The sequence below is a fragment of the Agelaius tricolor genome, unplaced genomic scaffold, assembly GCF_023055355.1.
Source record: "Agelaius tricolor isolate 1412-34295 unplaced genomic scaffold, bAgeTri1.0.p SCAF_8, whole genome shotgun sequence".
Lineage (NCBI taxonomy): Eukaryota > Metazoa > Chordata > Aves > Passeriformes > Icteridae > Agelaius > Agelaius tricolor.
Genome location: NW_027269268.1, coordinates 40,222,959 through 40,244,828, shown reverse-complemented (window position 1 = coordinate 40,244,828; position 21,870 = coordinate 40,222,959). Strand labels below are relative to the sequence as shown.

At 35.2% G+C, this 21,870-nt stretch overlaps 1 protein-coding gene across 5 annotated transcripts in view; it reads right to left on the bottom strand.

Moving 5' to 3' along the window:
- ATP8A1 (ATPase phospholipid transporting 8A1) overlaps positions 1-21,870 on the bottom strand; it is a 103,026-nt gene that overhangs the window by 10,557 nt on the left and 70,599 nt on the right. For all 5 annotated transcript variants that reach the window (XM_071432471.1, XM_071432473.1, XM_071432470.1 and 2 more), the window contains 5 exons: positions 18,081-18,142; positions 14,841-14,897; positions 14,282-14,389; positions 2,479-2,567; positions 1,990-2,082 (listed from right to left, as the gene is read on the bottom strand). In XM_071432471.1, coding sequence (XP_071288572.1) covers positions 1,990-2,082; positions 2,479-2,567; positions 14,282-14,389; positions 14,841-14,897; positions 18,081-18,142 — 409 coding nt within the window. The remainder of the gene's footprint in view (positions 1-1,989; positions 2,083-2,478; positions 2,568-14,281; positions 14,390-14,840; positions 14,898-18,080; positions 18,143-21,870) is intronic.

The window sequence follows — 21,870 nt, the reverse complement described above, 5'->3', positions numbered from 1 at the left end:
GGAGAAGAATTAGATCTAAGAAAGATATTCTGGCAGGTAACTAAACAGCTGTCATGGAGCCCTCATAACTATTTAACTGTGGGATAAAAAGATAATTACAAAAGCAGTGGTGAAAACACCAAGTTCATTTCACCTATATAAGAAGGGCTTTGGAACACATGTTGTGTGTAGAATGAGGGAAAAGCATCCTGCCTAGACAACTGAAGTTAAAGCAGCTGAATTGAGAATACAAGGGAAGTTTTGGGAATGCAAGTACGAAATACTGAAAAGGTAGGTTACCTTACTTTTTTCTATACCCACAAGATGTTCCCCTTTTAGCACCGTCTAGTAGTAATGTTTGCTTTCTTTTCTGCAACTCATACTTCTACAGTTTTTGCTCTTTGCAAAAGAGGACAGAGCATACATTGCTTCAAAGCTCAGCACACTGATAGTTGAGTGGGTTAATTTGGAGGAAGATATTTCCCTCAATCTGCTTGAATGACCACTGCCACTAGAGAAAAGCATCTGAGGCAATCAATTTACATCACCTTTAAAAGCAAGAGAACTTACTCTTGCAAGCAATGGTTAGGTCTTGCAGTGATGAAGGAAAAGTAAGCTTGAAGGAGGAACTGCCACCAACTAGGGGATTCTACAGTACTTCCAGTGTGAAGCTGCTGCTACAAAAACAGCATATAGAGCCCAAAAGCACGCAGGTGTGTCCTCTTCTGTAACCCACCACACCAGACTAGGTGTTCCATGGCTGGCAGGATGAGCTTCCATAACCCCACTTCCTTGTTACCAGGAAAGATGAACCCAACTAAAGACAAAACATTATTGTGAAGGTGCTCGTACAAGCTGGATACTGCCCCATTAAAAATGATGGTTATCACCTTGGTATCTGATGTAACTTGATCTCAACCTGGTAAATCCTAGTAAACTGATTCCTGCTGAATTGGAAGAGGGATACAATAAGATTGCTAAAGTATCTTTATGAACAAAAGGTACCTTCTGAAAATTGAACCTATAGTAAAAGAAGTGGCTGTGCATAGCTTGGTAGGTAAAAAGCCTTCTTGGCTATGCTTTTTGCCATGAAGATACTAAAAGAACAGCAGTCCAAATAAAAGAAAGAACAGGAAAATCAAGTATCAGCAGTTTTGGCTTTTTTTTTAGACTTCACAAAACTCACGAAAATGAAGACAAGAAAAGAAGGGTCTAGCTCAGCCAGATGGCACTAATGAATTGGAAGGGGGGGAGAGGGGGATTCTGTCATCTCATACATTCAGCGACTGCTTGCCACAAGTTCAGCTTGGGGTTAAAAAGTCTGAAATATTTTAGTGAGTGCACACCTTTATGCTGAGTTTACATGTAGAAAATGTCCAATTGTTCAGTTTTACCTTCTCCCTTTTCAAATTATCTGCCTGGGCCATGAAAGAGGACATAACGAGGGAATTCTTGTAAGTTAAAAATTTTACTTACTTCATACAGGCTAATCAAATTAGTTTGCTCTGGACTGGAATTAAATACAAAACCAGCTTGCTATATTCAATTTCAGAAAATACTAGATACATTTTTTGTTTTTTCCTATGCTACTGAGCAGCTTTTATAGAATTTAATTTTTGTTTTTGTGCTTAGGCCCTGTTTACGGCTATACTAGAAAATGATGCAGATTTAAACTCATTTTGTTCTAACCCATTTTCTTCTTATTTTGTTTGCGAGTTAATTGTTAACACAGGCAAAAGTCACAGAATTAAAATTGCACCTCAAGCTTGTTCTATACATAAGAACCAGAAACCAGTCAGGTACAAAGAAACACATCAGTTAAAGCTTTTGGTAAAAATTCTATGTAAGCCTATGAAAAAACACATAGGCTCAGTAGACCTGAAGGTCCTTCACAGATGCTTTTCATTTGTACAGCTTTTGAAAAATAGCCTTTTGTCTTTGATACATGTATACAGCTAAAAATATTTAGCTTTGTTTTTTAAGAAAATGTTCTACATATTTTTACTGTACCTCTTGCCATGCACAACTGCCCCAGGATCCTCAGACTTCGCTTCCAACTCCTGAACTTCATCTACCAGTGTCTTGTAAGTAGCTCTCTTTACTCTGTAAGTACATACAAAATACTGCCAGACTTACTCTTCTTGAAAGTATAACAACAGATACTTTAAATGCTTATATAAATGTTCAACTTATAAATCCATTTTCCCTGACTTAAAACTAAGGAGAAATATCAAAAAACAAATCTAAAGAACATATTTTATCATCTGTTGTTGCAAATTAGAAACAGAAAATATTTATTAATAAAACACTACAATTATTTGAACATTTAAAATAGTAATAACTCTTGTAATAAAGTTTTTTAAAAAACAAAGATGGTAAAAAAGAATTTTATAAAATCACCAGAATTTATCTTAATTTGTTTTTTATTATATTAGTAATTAGAATACACATTTAAAAGTCAGTACTCTCTTCTGTAAACACTGGCATTTCCGTACTCACACTTTGTATACTATATCAAGAAGTAAAGCTGTCATAGGAATACACAGAAGTCCCATCCAAAACACTCCAGAGCTGAACATCATAGCTGCCTGAAGAGAAAATGCACAAAACAGGATGTCATGACAAGAACTAGCAAAAAAAAAAAAAATCATCTTAGAAATATCAAGTAGTTTGTGGAGGCTATCAAAAGCAAATTTAAATGAATCATTCTAGTCTGACTAATGTGAAATAGAACTTGAACTCCTTTCTGAAATCCCCTGAGTTGCAACATAAATCCAGTAAACAGTAAGCACTATTTCAGGTCTAGAAGCTGGTAGAAAGATACAGTGCTTAGCTCTTTGCATGGGGGAATCACCCCTCCACAATGCTGCTCCATAGCACTGTAATGATTACAGGCTTTTCCGTTAAAATCAGATTTATCAAAAATCCACCTTTTTCCAACTTTCTCAATACATTATGAGCATAGTTTTTCAATTTGCAATCTACTCTTACAGGATATAACAGTTTCTGACTCTTCATTTGGATACTCGACACTGTTACAATTACCCTGCAGTATAACTTCATCAAAGTTTTCTCCCACAGAACTCGCTGTACCACAGTTCCCACACTGCCACAGACTCCTGTTAAACAGATTGCTTAAAAATGAGAAATAAGGAAACAACTATTTATGTAATTATGAAAATATGCAACATATCGTTAAATGAAAATCTAACACATTAATACATGGTGAAATATGTGAAAACCACGTAATTGTTATTTTCTGCGTATTTGTTTTTTCTGTACACCACTATATGTAATACATTGGAATTTCTTCTGTTCACAACTTGGTCTCTAGAAATACTAAAATGTAAAACATATTGAATGGCCAAAACAAACATCACAATATATGGACATCAAAGAAAAAATGTCTTTACCCTTGTAATTCACATTGAAATGTCTACATTGATAATATGATGGATGCAAAGAGTATGATAAATACTTACTGAAGCATGTTACTAGAGATTTGAATTGCAGTCAGTATTAGAAATAATTTTATAATGTAATTTGATTGTAGAGAGGTTGAAAGTAACATCACTACACAACAGTAGCATAGTGTAGTTTCAAATCCTTTCTTTCATTACTTGGAGACTAATTTCTTTCACAGGTTAAAGCCTCAGTATTTAAAATAAATAAGCTGGAATGTTACTAGTTTTAGTTAGCAGACAAATAGTAGATAGTTCGGAGTAGCTGAAGTCTAATTTCTCAACATGCATACATGAACATTTAAGAATTATACTCAAGTTAATATATGAAAATAGAAATTAATTATTTTCAGAAAAACCCCTAATTCTCATATAAGCAAAAAGTTCAATTTACCTTGTTTTTGTATCCAAATTCCTAATGACATTGATTCTTTGGAAAGCATTAGAACGTACTTTAAAAATACGGTAACCTTCCCATGACTATGTTAAAAGGACATAGATATTGCTCTGAGGTTCTACTAACTACTTCTGTCAACAGCTGCCAGCAAAGGTGTAAACACTGAGCAGTGGCAGGTTCAGAATAAAACAATTCATATTTTCAAAAGGGAAAAAAAAAGGAGAAAATTTTGTATCAGGAGGAAATGTATTAGAGAAAAAAATGTATTAGCAGTCACTTTATAAGCAAAACCCGACTCTTGACATATTTGATGAAATACTAATTTTCTAGAACAGGAGCTAATAGGAAATGTCTATCATAAATGCATTTTGCAAGACATTTTACAATTAACTAGTAATTAGATAGACAGTTCCCTTAAAAACAAGAAAAAAGCATAATAATACAATTTGAACTAATTATGATTATTCCTTCCTAATATTAACAACATTTTTTAATTTATAAGAACATAGCAAAGAGCTGTCCTTGTGTTAGCCACCCAGTATTAAATGTTTGCTGGTGAAACACCAAAAGTGATAATGTAGGTCTTAGGATGTTAATTCTGACCATTGTAATGCTAACTATGAATGAAGGAACAACTGGCGCCTACTATTCACTCCATCCAGCCTTTGGCTTTACAAATGAACAACATGAATTGAGGTAAAAAAAAAAAGTTTTTCTGCGTCATATTTGAAAGCCTGTCAGATTTTTTTTCTTTTACAGAGTTAATCCAAACCTAAAAGATTTAAAGCCGACATTCGCATTAAAGACAGAGGCCCTCTTTGTATTTTTTGGATGAAGAGGGGAAAAAATAAAATCCCACAGAGGTATTTCCTTCCTTTCTGTACAAGAAAGCTCCCCCCTCACTCTGTAGAAAACATTTTTGTCTCTAACTTTTCACATCTCTCTACACATAGGCAGGTCATCTGGGAAATGGCAAACCAATCCCTTTCAGACAATGGCACTAACAGGAGCAGCCTGTTCTGGGGACGGACTCTGGCTGCCTCTGTTTGTGGTTTACAAATTGTTCCTAATGTGAGAGATTTGTGGTCTATGCCAAGTCTTCCCCCTTTAGGCCTTGTGAAACCAAATGGAATCTGCCACAAAAGTGGCTCCCAGGGGAATTCAGAAGTAATCCAAAATGAGAGCTGGGAAGCCCAGTTTATTGTAGGACTTACAAATCCTGCAGGGAAGATAAATAATTTGTTGTGTGTGTAGCTCATGCTCAATATTAAGACTTTCTAAAATAAATTAACATTTTTTTAAGTTTAGATTTTTATATAGGTTCTCATTTTTCAAAAAAGAAAGAATTGCTGAGGAATGCTCCTTTTCATGATTTAGTGGCAGACAAGAAATCCTGGCTGCAAAACATTTTTAAAGCACTGCTGAAGATGTAGTGTTAGGAAATTACATGTCAGAATGAACAGAGAATATTTGCTTTTTCCTCATTATGAAATGATCTGCCAAAACAGCTGGCTCAGATTTTAGAAAGCCTTTAAAAATAAGAAGAGAAAGATGAAAACAGTGGTAAAATTCTTGCTGCAGAAAAGTTCACCCTTTAATCTATTTCAAGTACCATCTAGGTATACATCTCCTTCCAATGAACTACAAAGCTATAAAATACCTCAACATCATCAAACCAGCAAAAGTTTCTCTTTTCCACCTACTGAAAAAACTCCATTAGTAGTAGTAATGTGCATGTGTTTGCCTTCGTATATGCCAAAGTACTTACTCTTGTAGTACTAAAACAGATCTGCATTAACTTCCAGTGCAATGAATTTCCTACAAGTAAATTTGTATATTGCCTCTAGTCTTTGCTATGTAGAGTTTAAAAAACATCTTTTAGCTCCTTTTAATTAGGAACTGTGTTACTTAGAATTGCAAAGAATTAAGTTCCTCTCTATTAGGATCTCTGGTTATTAGGCACATTAACCAAGACAGACCACTGGAAGCAGAGAAGATAAATTGGGCAGTTCAAAGATCAGCTCTGCTGTTCCTGTTTGAGAGAATGAGAATGTAACTACTGAATATGGAGAAGGATCTTTGAAGTATATCTGGGAATAGCAGATTCTGGCTCATGAATAAATGTCTGCTACTAGACCAAGTACAATTAAATGTGAAGGTTTGAGGAGTAAAAATGGAAGCTACCTATTGGGAATTAAACAGAAAAATAATAACCCCTTAGACAACCCCTGAAGTGAAAGACAAAAAGAAAACTTTAAATATAAATTATTAAATAGTTAAAATATGTTAGTATCAGAATGGTAACATAGTTTTAGGCTCCCAGGTGAGGACAGATGACTAAAATGGATATGTTTTATGTGATGAACTCTGATTAACTTAAAAAATCATCAATAAATCACTTTTTTAAAAAAGTAATAATATTCTCCACAAATGTACACTGAAACAGATTACTGATTTTTGTTTTGTAAAGACTCACAGGTCTTAAAAGACAAGCTGGGAAAACTTGGAAGGGGGATGAAAATGTGCTAAAACTGTAGGATAATGCCTCTAAGGGCCTTCTGCTGAGGACAGGAAATATTTTGGACTACGAAGGAAAAGCCTAGCTTTTATTGTTAAATTATTTCAATGTTCTTGCAAATTTAGTACACCAGTTATTCCCCCTGAAATGAAAACACAGAATTTGGATAGTATTTTAATCCAGACTGGTAAAAAAGCAGTGCAACAGCAAAAAAAAAAAAAAGAAAAAAGAAAAAAAAAGACCAACTACCCTAGATATTAGCCATTGAAGAAGGACTATATTCTACAAGTTTTGTGATAATGAAGTGAGAATTGATAGACTTTGGTATTTGCTTACCATACAGAGCTCAAAGCACTTTTCTGAAATACAGATTGCCAACTCAGTTATCTGCCAGGTCCCTTAAATGCATGGCACAGTAATTCTCTTGTTTGGAGGAATTTAGAGAAATCATTACTTCCCAGATTTTAGGGGCCTTATTTATAACTCTCCCTGGCTAACACTGAGGAAAAGCACCATAGCAATTTTTCTTAAATATACAACGATTTAAATTTATTTATTATGCTGTATTCTGGAAAAGTTATTAAAAAATATTAATCTGTTTTTTAAAAGTGCAAGAGACAAGTATCCATTAATATCACCTTTTACAGCTGGAGGGACAACACAGCAGGGTGCAAAAGCTCTAAGACCCTCACAGAGAAGCTGTTGATGTATGGGCTGGATGGACTGTGAGATACACTGAAAATGGGCTGAATGGCAGCTGGGGATCAGTGTCAGGCTGGCTGGAGGCCAGTAACTGAAAGTATACCCCAGGGATCAATACTGGCTCCAGTTTCATTTAACATCTTCATTAAAGATCTGGATGAGAGGCAAAACGTACCCTCAGGAAGTTTGCTACTGACACAAAATGGGGGGAGGAGTGGCAAATGCAGTAGAGGATTGTGTTGCCATCCAGAGAAACCTCAAAGGGCTGAAGAAATGGGCTGACAGGAACCTCATGCAGTTGAACAAGGTGGAATGCAAACTCCTGCACATGGGAAGGATCAACCCCAGAGAGCAGTATATCCTGGGGGTCACTCAGCTGGAAAGCAGCTGGGCAGAAAAGGACTTGGTCCCAACGGACACCAAGTTGAAAATGAGCCAGAAATGGGTCCTTGTGACAAAGAAAGTGAATGGTATTTTTTGGCTTCATTAGACAAAATATTGCCAGCAGAGGGGAAGGCAGGTCCCCTTGACTCAGCACTGATGAAGTCATGCCTAGGGAAGTCTCCAGTTCTGGGCTCCCCAGCACAAGAAACACAGATAAACCGAGATTAGTCCAATGTCCTGAAGTGTCTCATACAGGAGAGAAACCTGAGATAGCTGGGACTATAGCCTAAGAGAAGGCTTTGGGAGATCTCTCACCCTGAGTGGAGGGTGCAAAGACAGAGACAGGCTGTTTCCAGTGAAGCCCTGTCATGGCACAAGAGGCAAGGAGAGCAAACTAAAACTTGAATCTGAAGATCAAGAGAGCCTTTCACTGTGAGGGTGACTGAACAGGGACATAGGTTTTTCAGAAATGTTGTAGTGTCTCCATCCTTGGTAACACTCAAAAGCTGCCTGGACACAGTCCGGGGCAATTCAGTGCAGTGTCAGAAGCTTTAGACAAGATGACCTCCAGAGACCTGTTCAGCTGTTCTATGATTGTATTCTATCCTAAATACTTTGCTTTGTAGGCTTTGCTCTACATGAGACTAAAACCAATTCCCACTTTTGGATCAAACTTTAGACAAACATCTTACTAGAGAAGACCTTTTCATTAGAGACCAAAGCATCTACAGTTTCAAAAAATTATTTTTTGAATGTGTTTTTCTGTAAAAAACCTCAATGTAGTAAAGGCATTAAAGGATGCATATCTAATATTTTAATAAGCATGATTTCATATAAGCAGGGTACTTGGCATAATATAGAGAGAAGCAATATTTAAGAAAACAATGCTGTCAGTATAGTATATTCTAAAACACCTTTTCTACATAGTGCAGCTAAATCTTCCCAAAAGAAATATTACTGTTTTTCACAAGACTTCTGAAAACCTCAATCAAATGATCTTAAATTCTGTAAAATACATGCTTGGACCTTAACTCCAATTTCCGCCAGTAGTTTTATAAATCCCCTGGGTCAGGCAGAGCAGAAACAGATGGTGCTCTGGAGAACTTTACAGTGCATTGTCTACAGTACAACCATAAATTAAAAAGTTCTGTGGATACTGAACTTTTGCTTGAGTATCCATGTCATACTTCTTATTCAAGTAAAGTATTATTATTCTAAGCTATCTTATTAATCATATAGGTGTAAAAAAAGAGGTCTAACAATTCAGAGCACAGAACAGTAACAAGGAGCATTACAGATTGATTTGTTTTTCTCCCCTCCTCAATTACAGGTTTGCAATTCAGACCATAACCAGATTTTTTCAAGAAAGAGATAATCATATTAGTTTAGAAAAGTATCTATTTTTATAATTTAAAAAATTTGTCTGCTTTTTTTAAGAAGACTTAAAGGAAAAGCAGACCTATTAACTGCAAGGATGGAAGCACTAATGGAAGGTTCTTGCAGCTTTACAGCCTACTGACAGATGAATGGAGGTTGCTGTTATTAGGTGATGTAAGTTACAGAAATTTCATTAGTTAAAGCAATTATTGCAAAAGGATTACAAAGATATAAAAACATAGAAAATTTAATCACAGCTTCATTTATTTATGCAGTCATTATACAGATATGACAAAACATGGACAGCAGGAAACTTCTGGCAATTCCCTGAAGATAAAAAATCCATTTTGTTCAGTATCACAGAATAGTTTTCTCTGTATTGAAGAGTTTAAAAGAAAAAAGAAAATACACCTGCAAAGCATTTATCAAATATGAACAGACTTGGCATTTACTTTAAAAAACTTATGCAAACTTCATCTGGCTTAAACAGAAAATACCGTAAGTTGTTTAAAATATTTTGAAAGTATATTTAAATTATTTATTTGTTAATATTATATATAGAGGTATCAACCTAATTATTATCAATGTAGTAGAAAGACAGTTGATTTTTTTCAAGTCCACAATAAAAGTTTTCTTCTATTCTGAAGTGAAACCTTTCTTTTGAAATTAAATGCAACTTTTTAATGAAGGGGTCAAAATATACAGTGTTAAACCTAGCCAAAAAATGCCTAAAAATAATTTTATGTTGTTTTTTTCCCCTTTCTTTCCTGCGCATCTGTATTTAAGAGCACAGTCTTTACTAGTAAAATATTAAGAAAATAACCCACAAAGTTCCTTGTTCACATGCTTCCATACTATACGGTACTGACAGAAAGCAAATGCATGAATAAACATTCCTGCAGATGTAATGCAAATTTTAATATAATAAAAATATCCTCTGTATGCTACAGAAGATGCAAAGTTGTTATAAACTCAATGAAAGCTTTTGAAATGTTTTCAGTATTTCTCTCTTATAAGCTGTGCATCCCCATTTCTTCTCACAGAAATAGTGTTTTGCTACTACTACCAAAATCCTCCTTGCAGAAAAGGTATTTTAATATTTTGTTATAAGTAAATAGAAGTTAAATTCTCAGTTTCTTAGGATCTGTGTCAAAGACTAGAAGAATATAGTCCCAGAATAAACTCAAGGAAAGTAATTTTTGAATGGGTGATTGTAAAGCACAAGCAAAATAATAAGAAAGTAAACAGTAAGTTCTACTTAATTAATGATAAAATATTTATGTCTTGTTTCTACTAAAAGACTCATGAAGTTGATTTGCTACAGTACCTGAACTAGCTACACATACTATACAACATAATTAATTACTTAGGTTATCACCCCTTTTTATCACATATCCTTCTTCAGTTTTATGGCCTATTTTTCCATTTTCTTCATCTTCATAAAGACCATTGCTTCTCTCATGGTTTTCATCCATTTTTCCTTCTAGCCTGTGTCTGCCAAAAGACAATGGTGAACTGACAGTTTTCATCTGAACATCATCAGTAAGGGAAAATGAATGAAGTTTTCTTCACTTGGAACTTTATTTCTTTAAGAAAAAAACCCCACAACTGGAATAGAAACTGTTTTAAGTTTGGCAAGATGTAACTGGTTTCAGAATATGGAAAGCTACTATAACCCAGACATCTACTATCAATCTCTAACAGATAATCAGCTACAGAACTACCAGTTACTCATATCAGAAGACCTGTGCCAGGATACCTTATTTATGTGAGTAAGAAGTCAAATTGCAGTTCTTTTGGTGCACTACCTGTTTGACAATAAGTTATCAGTACTTACAGGACTTAGGACTACTGCACCATGGAGAGCCATGTAGTTCCCACACTGTGAGAAATAGTACTGTATAGGTGGATGAGTGTTTGCCTAGTGCAGATCAACCAGTCTGGGAAAACCAGAAAACAAAGGTCTTGATGCCAGAATTGTCTCAGCATGCTAGATGAACTGGACATTTTGGATCAAGGGGGGCCCTGTGTGTTTTTGTTCTGGGAAAACTCAGCAGAAGAGAGAGACAGAAAAATACACTTGATTATACTATTAGGAACATGTCAAGGAAAGGGGTCTAGTAGCCTAGACAACAGAGAAAAAAATGCTGTAACTTTCATAATTTTTCACTTTACTGTATTTTCTTTTAGAGCACAGCATTCTGCAATCTTTCCTTCTGTGATACCAACATACAGCAACCTATATGAAAAGCCAACTTTAATTATCTTCTGTATAATTGGAACAATACAGTAAAAGCCAACTTTAATTATCTTCTGTATAATTGGAAAAATACACAAAAGGATGGAAACAATTAGTGTAAAAAGTCAGAAAAACTTGCAAATATAGGTGATATATTTGTTTCTTTGTTCAGTAAGTGACTGGATGATGGTTGGATAGTAAAAGATGAACACAAACCAACAACTCTTATGCTTTAACTTTGGGTCACTACCTTTAGTGCTCAAACATAAGAGTATTAGCAGCATGAACTGACTTTTCTTCTGTTACAACTCAGTTTTTTCTTGAGTCAATACCTTGCAGTGTCTCCATAGAAATACATTTATCAGAGTTGAATATTTTATAGGAATGGATACAAAAAAAGAGTTTCAAAATATTTAGATTAAAACATTCCTCTGCATCCAATGAATGAATTTTCCATCACCTCCATTATGCTTTTTCTCTCCCCCTCAAGAGCAATAGAATTTTATTTTCTTGGAACAGAACCAGAAATAAGCAGGAAGAATCTTACTATTTTCATGACATTAATATGAAGAAGAACTGAATCCTTACCAGAATGTTTCATTAGGTGCTTTTCTATCTCAAAGAAGACATGAAAAATATGTTTGCAGAAGACACCATCTAGCTGGAACTTAATTGTTGGATGAATATTATGTTAAGAATACAGACTGGAAAGACTATAAACCTACTATGACAGAATTGTTACCAGCTCTAAGAAGAAGAAAGAGAATACTTTTAAACATTCTAAGGACTGAAGTTAGTAATCTGCAACTATATATCCTTATAAATTTGAAGTTTATTAAAAAGGGGGAATTTTTAATGAACACATTTGGGGAAAAAATGCATGAAAGTCCCCTTCAGCATAATTTCTCATATCATACCAGCTAAAATGGACAAAAAGCTAAAAGCAGACGTCAGCTTTTGACACTAACTTTTGCCAATACGTAGATGAATTTTTCAAGTCTGACTCACACATTTGAAGAAATCAGGCAAGCAGTATTTGCACATGCAAGTAGAATTGCTTATATGGATTTGTTTCTGTCACATCACATTTTTTTGCACAGATAAATCCATGAATCTCTTAGTTTCAATACTTTTGGAAGGCCTGATTTGCTGCAGAGAAACTCAGTGAATTCTGCCCTGCCAGAGACCACTCAGTCAGTAGAGGAACTTCCAGGAAAGCTTAGAGAAATCCTGCTTCCAGTCTGAGCTGCAGGATGCATCAACAGGACTTTTAGCCACACAGAGTGCAGCACAAAAAGCTAGACAAGAGTTTTGAACATAAGCTTTACTGGCCTATGATACTTTCAGAAGACTTTATTCTGACATCATAGACATTGAAATATATTCCTAGAAAGGAAACAAAACCAACCTCAGTCAACACCACCCCCCTTTGAACAACTTCATGCACATACACACATCAAAACTACTATATATGCATACATGCACAAACAAACACACCAACAAATTAAGACTACCCATTTCAAGTACAGATAAAGTTTTATCACAACAAAGAAATGATTTTAGGTTCATAAGTCAGACTACTTGGCACAATGTTGAATTTAAAGCCTAAGAGTATTATTTTTGTTGACAGCTAGATCTCTTTAATGAAGAACTGTTTCTAGGAGATCACAGGAATTACACTCCCTCAACACCAGGTGTTTTCACAGTAACTTCAGGCTCTGAAAATGTACCAACTATAACACTGTTATTTCAATAGTGAAGTGTCCACCCTTATGCCACACAAGGTATAACACTCCATTTTGTTTCCACTGTGCTTATCACCATGAAAGTTCTGGTGTCTTAAAAGCTATCAAGTTTTTACAAAATCTCTAAAACCAGCAAATTCCAAAAACATTGTTTCTTCTATAAAATACAGTATATATGAAGAAAAATGCTGAAGTACGATAGCTTAGATTACTTTAATTTAAAATAATATACAGAATTAGTTTTGAGTACTGGAGGCAATGTGGTAATGTACAAAATCTACATATATACATGTGTTAGACACTATGATACAGAGGAAAACCAGCTAGAAATTGTGTAATTTCAAATTCTTTGCCTTAGGTGTCCAAGTATATAATGTAACACCTTGTGCTTTCCATTAAAATGTAATAGTTACAAAAATGCCTATAGACTATTTTTTCCTTTAACAGTTTAAAAAAGAGGTTGGATTTATGAGTCTTAATTACTTTCAAGAGAGGGAGAGATATGCACCTACATTTTCCAAATACTACATAAATTTTTAAATTGCTGAATTATATCACAGTGGTGGTGGAGTTAAAGGGACTCACTCTTTTACTGGTGTAAGGCTTGATTTAGCTGATATGCTTTGAGAACCATTAGAAGAATATCCTTCTGACTCAAGCAAGTATTCTCAGTTTCTGATTCCCACTGAGAATGGACATCAAACTTCTCAGTTCAGGAGGTACTGGTCTCACCCAGAAGCAGACATTAGTGTCTGGGAAATTATTTCTTCAGACGTTTCTGGAACTGAATGGTACTGAGAATTTGGGACTGCAGCTCCAATTAAATCAGATAAGGTAGCAAATAAGCATCTTTTACAGATTCAATCCAATCTGGAATATTCAGATCAGGTTTACACAAATGCAATTAAAAATGAATGAGAAACCACTAATTACCATCAAAAGGTTAAAGATACATTAGAATAATGCATTCCAAGCAGCACATTAATCAACAAGGAAGTGCTCCTGACAAGCAGTTAATGCAATGTTATGGAACCTCAAATTTTTCTGAGGCATTTTTACAGAAATTTACTTGGAAAATTTGTAAAATTCAAGATTAAAAACAGCCTTAACCAGGCAACTATTGGTTACTTCATTATAAAAAAACGCTCCAGAAAAATAAGCACTATAATTCTGAGAACTGCATTTGGTAAGACTTTTCTACAGAAAACTAAAGCTTACCTAAGAACTGCAAAACAGATTACCTGTCTATTCTTTCTCATTAGACCATATACTCACAGCCTGTTAGCTGAGCTCCATTTTTACAAGAGAAAAAATTTATTGTATTTTAAATAAACATGGTTGCCATATTGAAGGTATAAAAGACAGAATGACATATGCACCTCTACTTAGCAGAAGGATCCAATAAAGATTAAGTCTGTACTACAGACTGAAACAATATTTTTTCCACACATTTGGTTGGTAGTTAAAATATATTTTTACCTCTCCTGACATATCCGGTGCCATAGGAATGACCGGCCACAAAGAAGAGTAGATTCCAAAAAACACTACCCAAAGTGCAATGCTTCCCCAGATTGCTATGTGGCTGAACTGTTGAAACGAACAAAAAAAGAACAATTATCATAGATGCATTATAACATAACATCTTTGCTACCTAGTATTTACAATGCTATATTGATATATTGGGTTAAATTTCCATGCCTTGTATTAATTTAACTCTACTACTTCAGTTAGCTATTTCTTAAAGGAAAATGATACTATCAGCAGCAATATTACTGCATTTTAAGCCAATTTAAATTCAGTTACAGTAAGTCCAGAGTAATTTGATTTTTCTAGTTTAAGTATTACATCTGTCGTAATTTTCAATATTGAGCATTATTTTTTGAATGTGGATATTCTGTCCTTCCACACAGTAACCACAGTTTGCTACTGACAAACTCTTAAATGGGTGCAATATATAAAAGTAAGAAGAAAACAATACAATTATTCATCCATCATATTTCACAGAACATATGAGAATATGGTAAAGACATTTGCTTACCAAAGTCCAATATGAGGTCTCTAATCCAGCCTTCAAACACACAGTCAGAACCACAAACTTCAGGAGAGAAAGACAGAGAGAGTATTCTTAATATGCCAATCTTAACACACAGAAATTATTAGTTTGGTTAAACTTTCAGGAGAAGACAAGAAAAAGTAAATTACTACTAGAAGATTTAAGGATACAACCCAGTAATAAGCTAATAATAGAACATTAAGAATTACTAGATTCCATTAATAATGGCCACTCCCTTGATTTGGAAAACTCTTCTTTTGCATTAGAAATCTTATCCTTGCTTCTTAGAACTCTGTAAGTCTGGCTCTTACAAAGGTGTTGGCATCTTTATTGATGGCATTTAGGTTACACAGAAAGGTTCGTGAAAATTGTAGTAGTCCTCTTCAGTAGAGACTGAAGGCACTCTAGTTACAGACAGGATGACTACAACTTTGTACACCAAGACAGATTTAGAAGACACAGATGCTGGACTGAAGGAGGCTTGCAATTGTTCAAGTTTACATTAATCTAAACTTAAAACACAACCAAAAGTTTTGTTCACTTCATCAGTAAATGAGTCATCTGCACCAAACCCTGAAAAGCCTGAGTGAAATGTTGGTAATAGAAGACTTATGTTCTGCATACAAATAACATGTTGAGTAAGTTTGTTATGTCATTTTCATTATTCCCTCTGATCTTTACCCTTTTCTCATCTTTATACCTTTTATACAGCAGTCTCTGAAAACATCACGTTTGTAGGACATGCTCCATTTTATCTTACAGATGAGCAACAGGAGAAAGTTTATAATCCTACAGAAAGGACTAGTTGATCTAGGAAAGTTGTTTATCTCCCTCCTTTGAAATTCACTCAAGCAAGTTTTCTGTTTGCCACAGATATAGTTATGACATTTTGTAACTCACTTGTGGATGTGTATCACAAGTTTTGCTTTACATGTAATCTGAAGAATATGAGGCTGATAAAAGGAGTCACAAAGACCAAGCTCCAACTCTAACAGCTACACTTTAAATTCTAGCTTGTTGGACAACTTGGCAGCACTGGTTGTCAGTGAGTCTGTTTGTATTGAACTTCAAGCAGCCTCAGAAATTCAGAAGAAATGTACTTCAATCAGAAGCTGAAGCAACTAGTTAAATATGTATGACAAATCTTTCACTCTGTCTGGTGCACAGAAGGATACAAACACTGCAAGAAAGCTTCCACCTATACGCTTATACTTTCAATTCTGAAATCCTGAAATCTCCTATTTCAACTGTACTATTAAGGACAAAAAAAACCAACCTCACACCACCACAATTTCATTATCTAAAACATGTGTGAAATCTAATTAGAAGAAAATTGAGGATGATTATGAGTATTATAATTGGCTTGGTCTATCCAGTTTGGGTTCTGTATTTGGATGCATGAAAAAAAGTTATGGAAAAATAACCCAAACAAACTCCTTTGGTACACTTGTTCGCTAGTTGGGTCAGTCATAAGAGAAGTAAACATCCTTCAGGATAAGATCAAACATTGCTGCTGCATAGACAAAATGTATACACAAAACAAACACTACAGATCTCTATAAAAGGAGATGCACATTGTGAGTATAGAGCCTGTACTGACCTGTGATGGGATCAGATCTGATACTGCTAACAAAATCACCAACTACACAGAGCCACTCCCTCAGGAATATGGGGTTTATTGCTCCCTCCTCTGCTTCAATAGTGCTCTAAATCCTACCCAGGGAGCAAGAACTCAAACTGGTATTCTGTATAAAGACTGAGATTTTTTTTTAAACAAAAGACTCTCCAAAATGGTCATACAGATATTTTCACAGCACTCGATTCCTCTTTGGAATTTATGTTTAAAGAAATAATTCCAGGACATACTATGAATCATTGCATATTTCTGAATTTTATTTGTGGATCCAAAGAAACGAAACTGTATCAACTCCTGAATTCCTTTCTTATTGACTTTTGCAGAACTGATGACTACAGATGTCTGAAAACCACATTGTAAACAGTATGAGAAATGAGAATTACCTTAGCTTCAGAATTTTGATATGACTGACAACTGTTACTACTCATATACCTCACAAAAACAGATTTAAAGAAAAAATTAAACTCTCCACCCTAATTTTGAAAATCTCTCCAAAAATCATGTTTGTCCCAGATTTCCTTGAATTCCTGAGCAAGAGCAGGAAACCATCAATTGTAACTTCTCTATTTCCCCAGACTTTTAACCTGAAGTGAAGGAAAATAGGGTTTTTTTGGGGAAATTCTTGAGCATTTTGCAGGTTAGTAGCAAGAAATTAACTACCTCTCAAGATGGTCAAGTTTCAGCTCTTCTAGTTGAGAAGCAGTTGCAGAATGTGACATATGAGCAGCATTGTGACCTCTGTTTTAGCATGTGTCTAGAATATTTTCCTTTTATTTCAGTTATGCTGTTTCCTTATTCCCCAAAGAAGTGATTTTGATGTGAATTCATATTACAGCCCCTTACTTTAATGGAAGAATTAATTTCTTTTTTGCACCTGCCAACAGTGAAGAACTTGAAAAATTAATTAAACTTTTAACATTGAAGAACAGAGGAGCATAAATCTAATTTTGTTTCTAAGACAGATCTTGGAAAACCCACTATTGAGTAACATTCATATCTAGTAAGTGAAAAGCACATATTTAGCTTTACTGATTTATTCTAGGAGATAAAAGATTAAAAGGAAAAAAACCAATTATGACTACTACCTATGAGAGCAACAGAAATTTACTGTTAGGTATGGATCAGGTGTATTTCTGGTGGTTTGACTGCCTCTGAAAAGGGAGGCACAACCTTTATTCAGTATGACTGATTACCTCTTTTAAGGCCTCATGTTAAATTAAGAGAGAGAACAGGATTGTATCATCAGAAGCCCACAAACCACTTCTATAATCAACAACCTGAGATTTCTCCAATGCAAATGCTTAAACAAAATTAATAAGCATGCTAATTAGGGAATTAGAATTCCCATTATTTAAAAAACCAGAGAGTTAACAGTAAAGAACAAATGTATCTTCTGCATCTTTATTAAAATGCTTTGTTTTAAAAACTGAAATTAGTACACAAAGTGCACTCCAAATCTTCTTGAAGAGTCATTCAAGAGCCATTTCTTAAGGCACTTTTTGAGGCACTGCACTAAGTCTTCTATGAATAGAATTAATAGTAATAGTAGCAGGATATCTTCAAAATAGTTAGAGCCAATGTAGACTTACAGTGTATACAGTGTTACCCAGGAGCAGGTAATCAGAAGTTCTGCCATTGCCGAATACAGTGCCTGGAAAAGGAAACACGGATTAAAATAAAAACATTTCAACATCCACAAAAGGACTATATATGATCTTAATTTTGATACAAAAGAGATGGCAGCACTTTCTACAGGGTACTTAGAGATTTCACCTTGAACTGCACTGAACACTAGAGAACTATGACTTGTATCATGTTTAGTGCTCTAAAACTTTCAGTGACTTCAGGGATTATGCAGGAAACAGGAACTTTCTGTGACACCATAGACCAATAAAACCAACTTTGTATTCAGTAGAGTGCAATTAAGAGTTTCTTTTAATATCAGATATAAACTCTTATCATCAGAAAGATGTGAAATAAAATGGTTATAGTATATATTGCTTATAACATGTAAGTAAGCAGAAGGCTTAGAGTCAGACTTTCATAAATTCTGTTATTTTTGGTATGGAAACTTATCTTTGCTCTTATGCATATTTCTGAATTCAACTTCAGTAAAAATACAAAATATACTCAGTTTAAATTCTTGAGATGCTTGTCATTCATAAAATTTTCAAAATTTACCCAACTCAAATATGTGGATTCATATAAGTACATACCCATTTGGCACATATGGAAACACACACACACACACACATCAGTTATGCAGAGTCAGAGCTCTCAAGAGACGCATTTTCATAAAAAATCATATTTTCATAAAAACCACGTTTCCTAAGTTTAAGACTCTAAAGCAGTGAATTTTCCATTATTTATTAGAAGTTCGTGAGTATTTTTACAGCATAAGCTTTTCTGATCCCAGTTCTGTCAAATGTTTTTTTAGACATGGGATGATCAACAACTGAATTACTATGAGGAAATTCCTCATTCTCAATTAAAAGTGCTGAGGTGGCTGCATTTTCCCATATTCAGTTTTGAAATGCTTCTAGCATTCAAGGCTGTTCATATACAGCAACTAAAATAATAAAATTATAATACTCTGCTGTAGAGGTTCTAACCACTGGGATATTGCTTTTTACTACATTATACAGAGTGTTAAATGCTGTGTATGTAGTAAGTAAGGATAAAAGACAATTAAAAAAAAGAATAATAAAGAAGTATTTTAAAAAAAGTTGTATTGGGGAAAGAGAAGAATAAAGGTATTTCTCTGTGGGGGGAATTAAGGGATAGATTTTTAACTCCTCTGATTAGGCTGGACAGAGGAAGGTGACAAAAATGGTGATAAATGCTGATAAAAACAGGCTGTAGTTGGAAACACTTATTTTCCACTATCTCAACTGGCACATGTTATATTAAACACTGCTAGTTAAGTATGTTTTCATATTTGTGTTGAGTGTTTTTCCAGCCTGCATATCATCTTTATATATGCTTGAAATTAAATCCATTTTGGTTGTGGATGAAGAATGCTCCTCTCTAAAAGCTTTTCAGGACTTGTGAAGACAGTTTAACAAAGAAAAAAAATGATGTATTTACTGATATTCTGGAAGAGACAGCAGGGGACAACTTCACACAAAAATACTAGGATAGAAGTCCTCCTTAACCTAGCTGTCTCCCATTCCATGATGAGGAGTGCACCATAGCTGCATCCTTGGCTCTACTGATACTGCCTGCATTTCTGACACTTCCCCTGTTTAACTTTCTCCCTGGACAGACTAGCACACCAAGAAGGACTACAGGAACTGAAGCCTGAAAAAAAAAAACCCTGAGACTGTAGCTTATTTTAAAGATTATACAAAAGAGGGAGCACCTGGTGAATTTACTAGTACATGCAAATTTGGCTTCTCCCATTTATGTTGACAAAGTTGCATCTGAAGAAGCTTCTGTGAAGATTGATGTTTCACTTTTTGTATCCACATGAACTGTCATGTGGATACAAAAAGTGAAACATCAATCTTCACAGAAGCTTCTTCAGATTTACACAGAGTGTAAATTTTGTGTACTGCACAATGGTAAGGTCCCATGGAGCCAATTCTGACAAACAATTCTTACAAATCCATACTTATTCTCTGATCATGTATTTCTTGATAGACACTACTATGACATGCAGTTTGAAATTTTCTACTTACAGATAAGAAATAGGTGGACAAGCAAGACTATGACTAAACAGTAGAATTTGACCAAGAGAAGGGTGCCAAGAGATTTTAATCTTCTTCAAGATTTGGTTTTGAACATTCTAATAAATACCTTCTCATATACCACTGCACTGCTTTACAATCTATACCTAGCAGTAAAGAGCAAAGTGAGAATAAGGCAGAGGAATAGGCAGGCAGCTGAGCCTATTTCCACCAGTCAGAGTGCTGGGACTCAGCACTCTAATGCACAAAGCTAAGCTATAACTTTCATATTTCAGGATCTATCTGCACCTCTTCTTTGTTAAGAGAAGGTGGAAACAGGGACTTGTTCTCAGAAGTTCCTGTCTCTGGTACTCCTTAGGAAACTAATAGTATTATATCCCTTTCCTCACTACACATGCAGACACCAGTGATTTAGTTAATAGCATATCTCTTTTTTGTACTTGTATCTCCCTCATGTAAAACTCTGAGCACCACCAGACCCATCCTAGGTACTGATTATATCACCTCACAATGTACACAATTCTCCCAAATCCCAGTTCTGCTCCCTTACCCATCCTTTCTTTAGCAATGAAAGGGAAGGGCAGCAGGCAATTTGTTCAGACTCACAGAGGCCACTTGCCAGCAAGGCAGCTCTAGCCCAGGATTTGTGTGCTGAGGAGGTTGAGCTCTGACAAGTGCTTGTACAGGTATCTCTGCCATTCACAAATGAACTCTACTCTGCATCACCACAGACACTCACTGAACACTTATCCATGGTGTAATGCAAAAATCTCTCACGTGGATTGGCTACAGCTTTGAACGGAGATTTCAGTTTGAATGTGAGATTATGGTTTTAGAGTATGCACTGACATTTTGGGAATCTCATTCCTACTGGGCCATCTAAATCTCTCCAATGCAAACTATTGCCACTGAACTCACATTCAATGTTATGTGAGTGGGCTTTCAGAGAAAATAGGCTGCCACATCCCTCTCTTTACCCATTAGGAGTCACAGTGTGTTTTTCCCTTAAGCTTTTAGGGCATAAGCAGCTGTTACTCAGCTGACCTGAGCTGCTAGTCTAAGCACTTTCAAAAGTCCATGAGAACATTTCTGTCCCCTATGCCAGGGCAGACTGCTTGGCTATATCACCAAAACTGAAAAGGAACTAATTTTCAGAAAATCTGTGAGGTACACACTTGTTTTTTTCCTCCCCACAAACTGGAAACAAAACAAAACCCCACCTTTATGAAAGCTCTTCCAGCCCCAAACATTCCCACGAAATGGAAGCAAGTGCTTTCAAGTTTCCTTTAATTAGCACCACTTTCCTCTCAACCACCCCACTTCCTTCTGCAGCTCAAGCATAGACAACAGCTGAACTAGAAGATGGACAGGAGTGAGCAGTCCAAGATGTCACTGTTCCTCTGCCACAATCCCACTCATAGAAATATAAACTAGCAGATTAGTATGACCTTGACCTAACAGGACAGAATGTACACACAATAAAACTAAATGTTGACAAAATGGAAGAGACAATACAAGGGATCATAGCATTTTAGAATCATGGAGGTATTTACCATGGTGGTGTATTTCATAAAAATTAGCATAATTAAATAGCAATCTCTTTTTCTCCATCTTGTTTCAGTTTACATCAACTACTGAAATAGCTAAATGTCTATGTACATATTATTATTCCTGCTTTTACACAGATCTT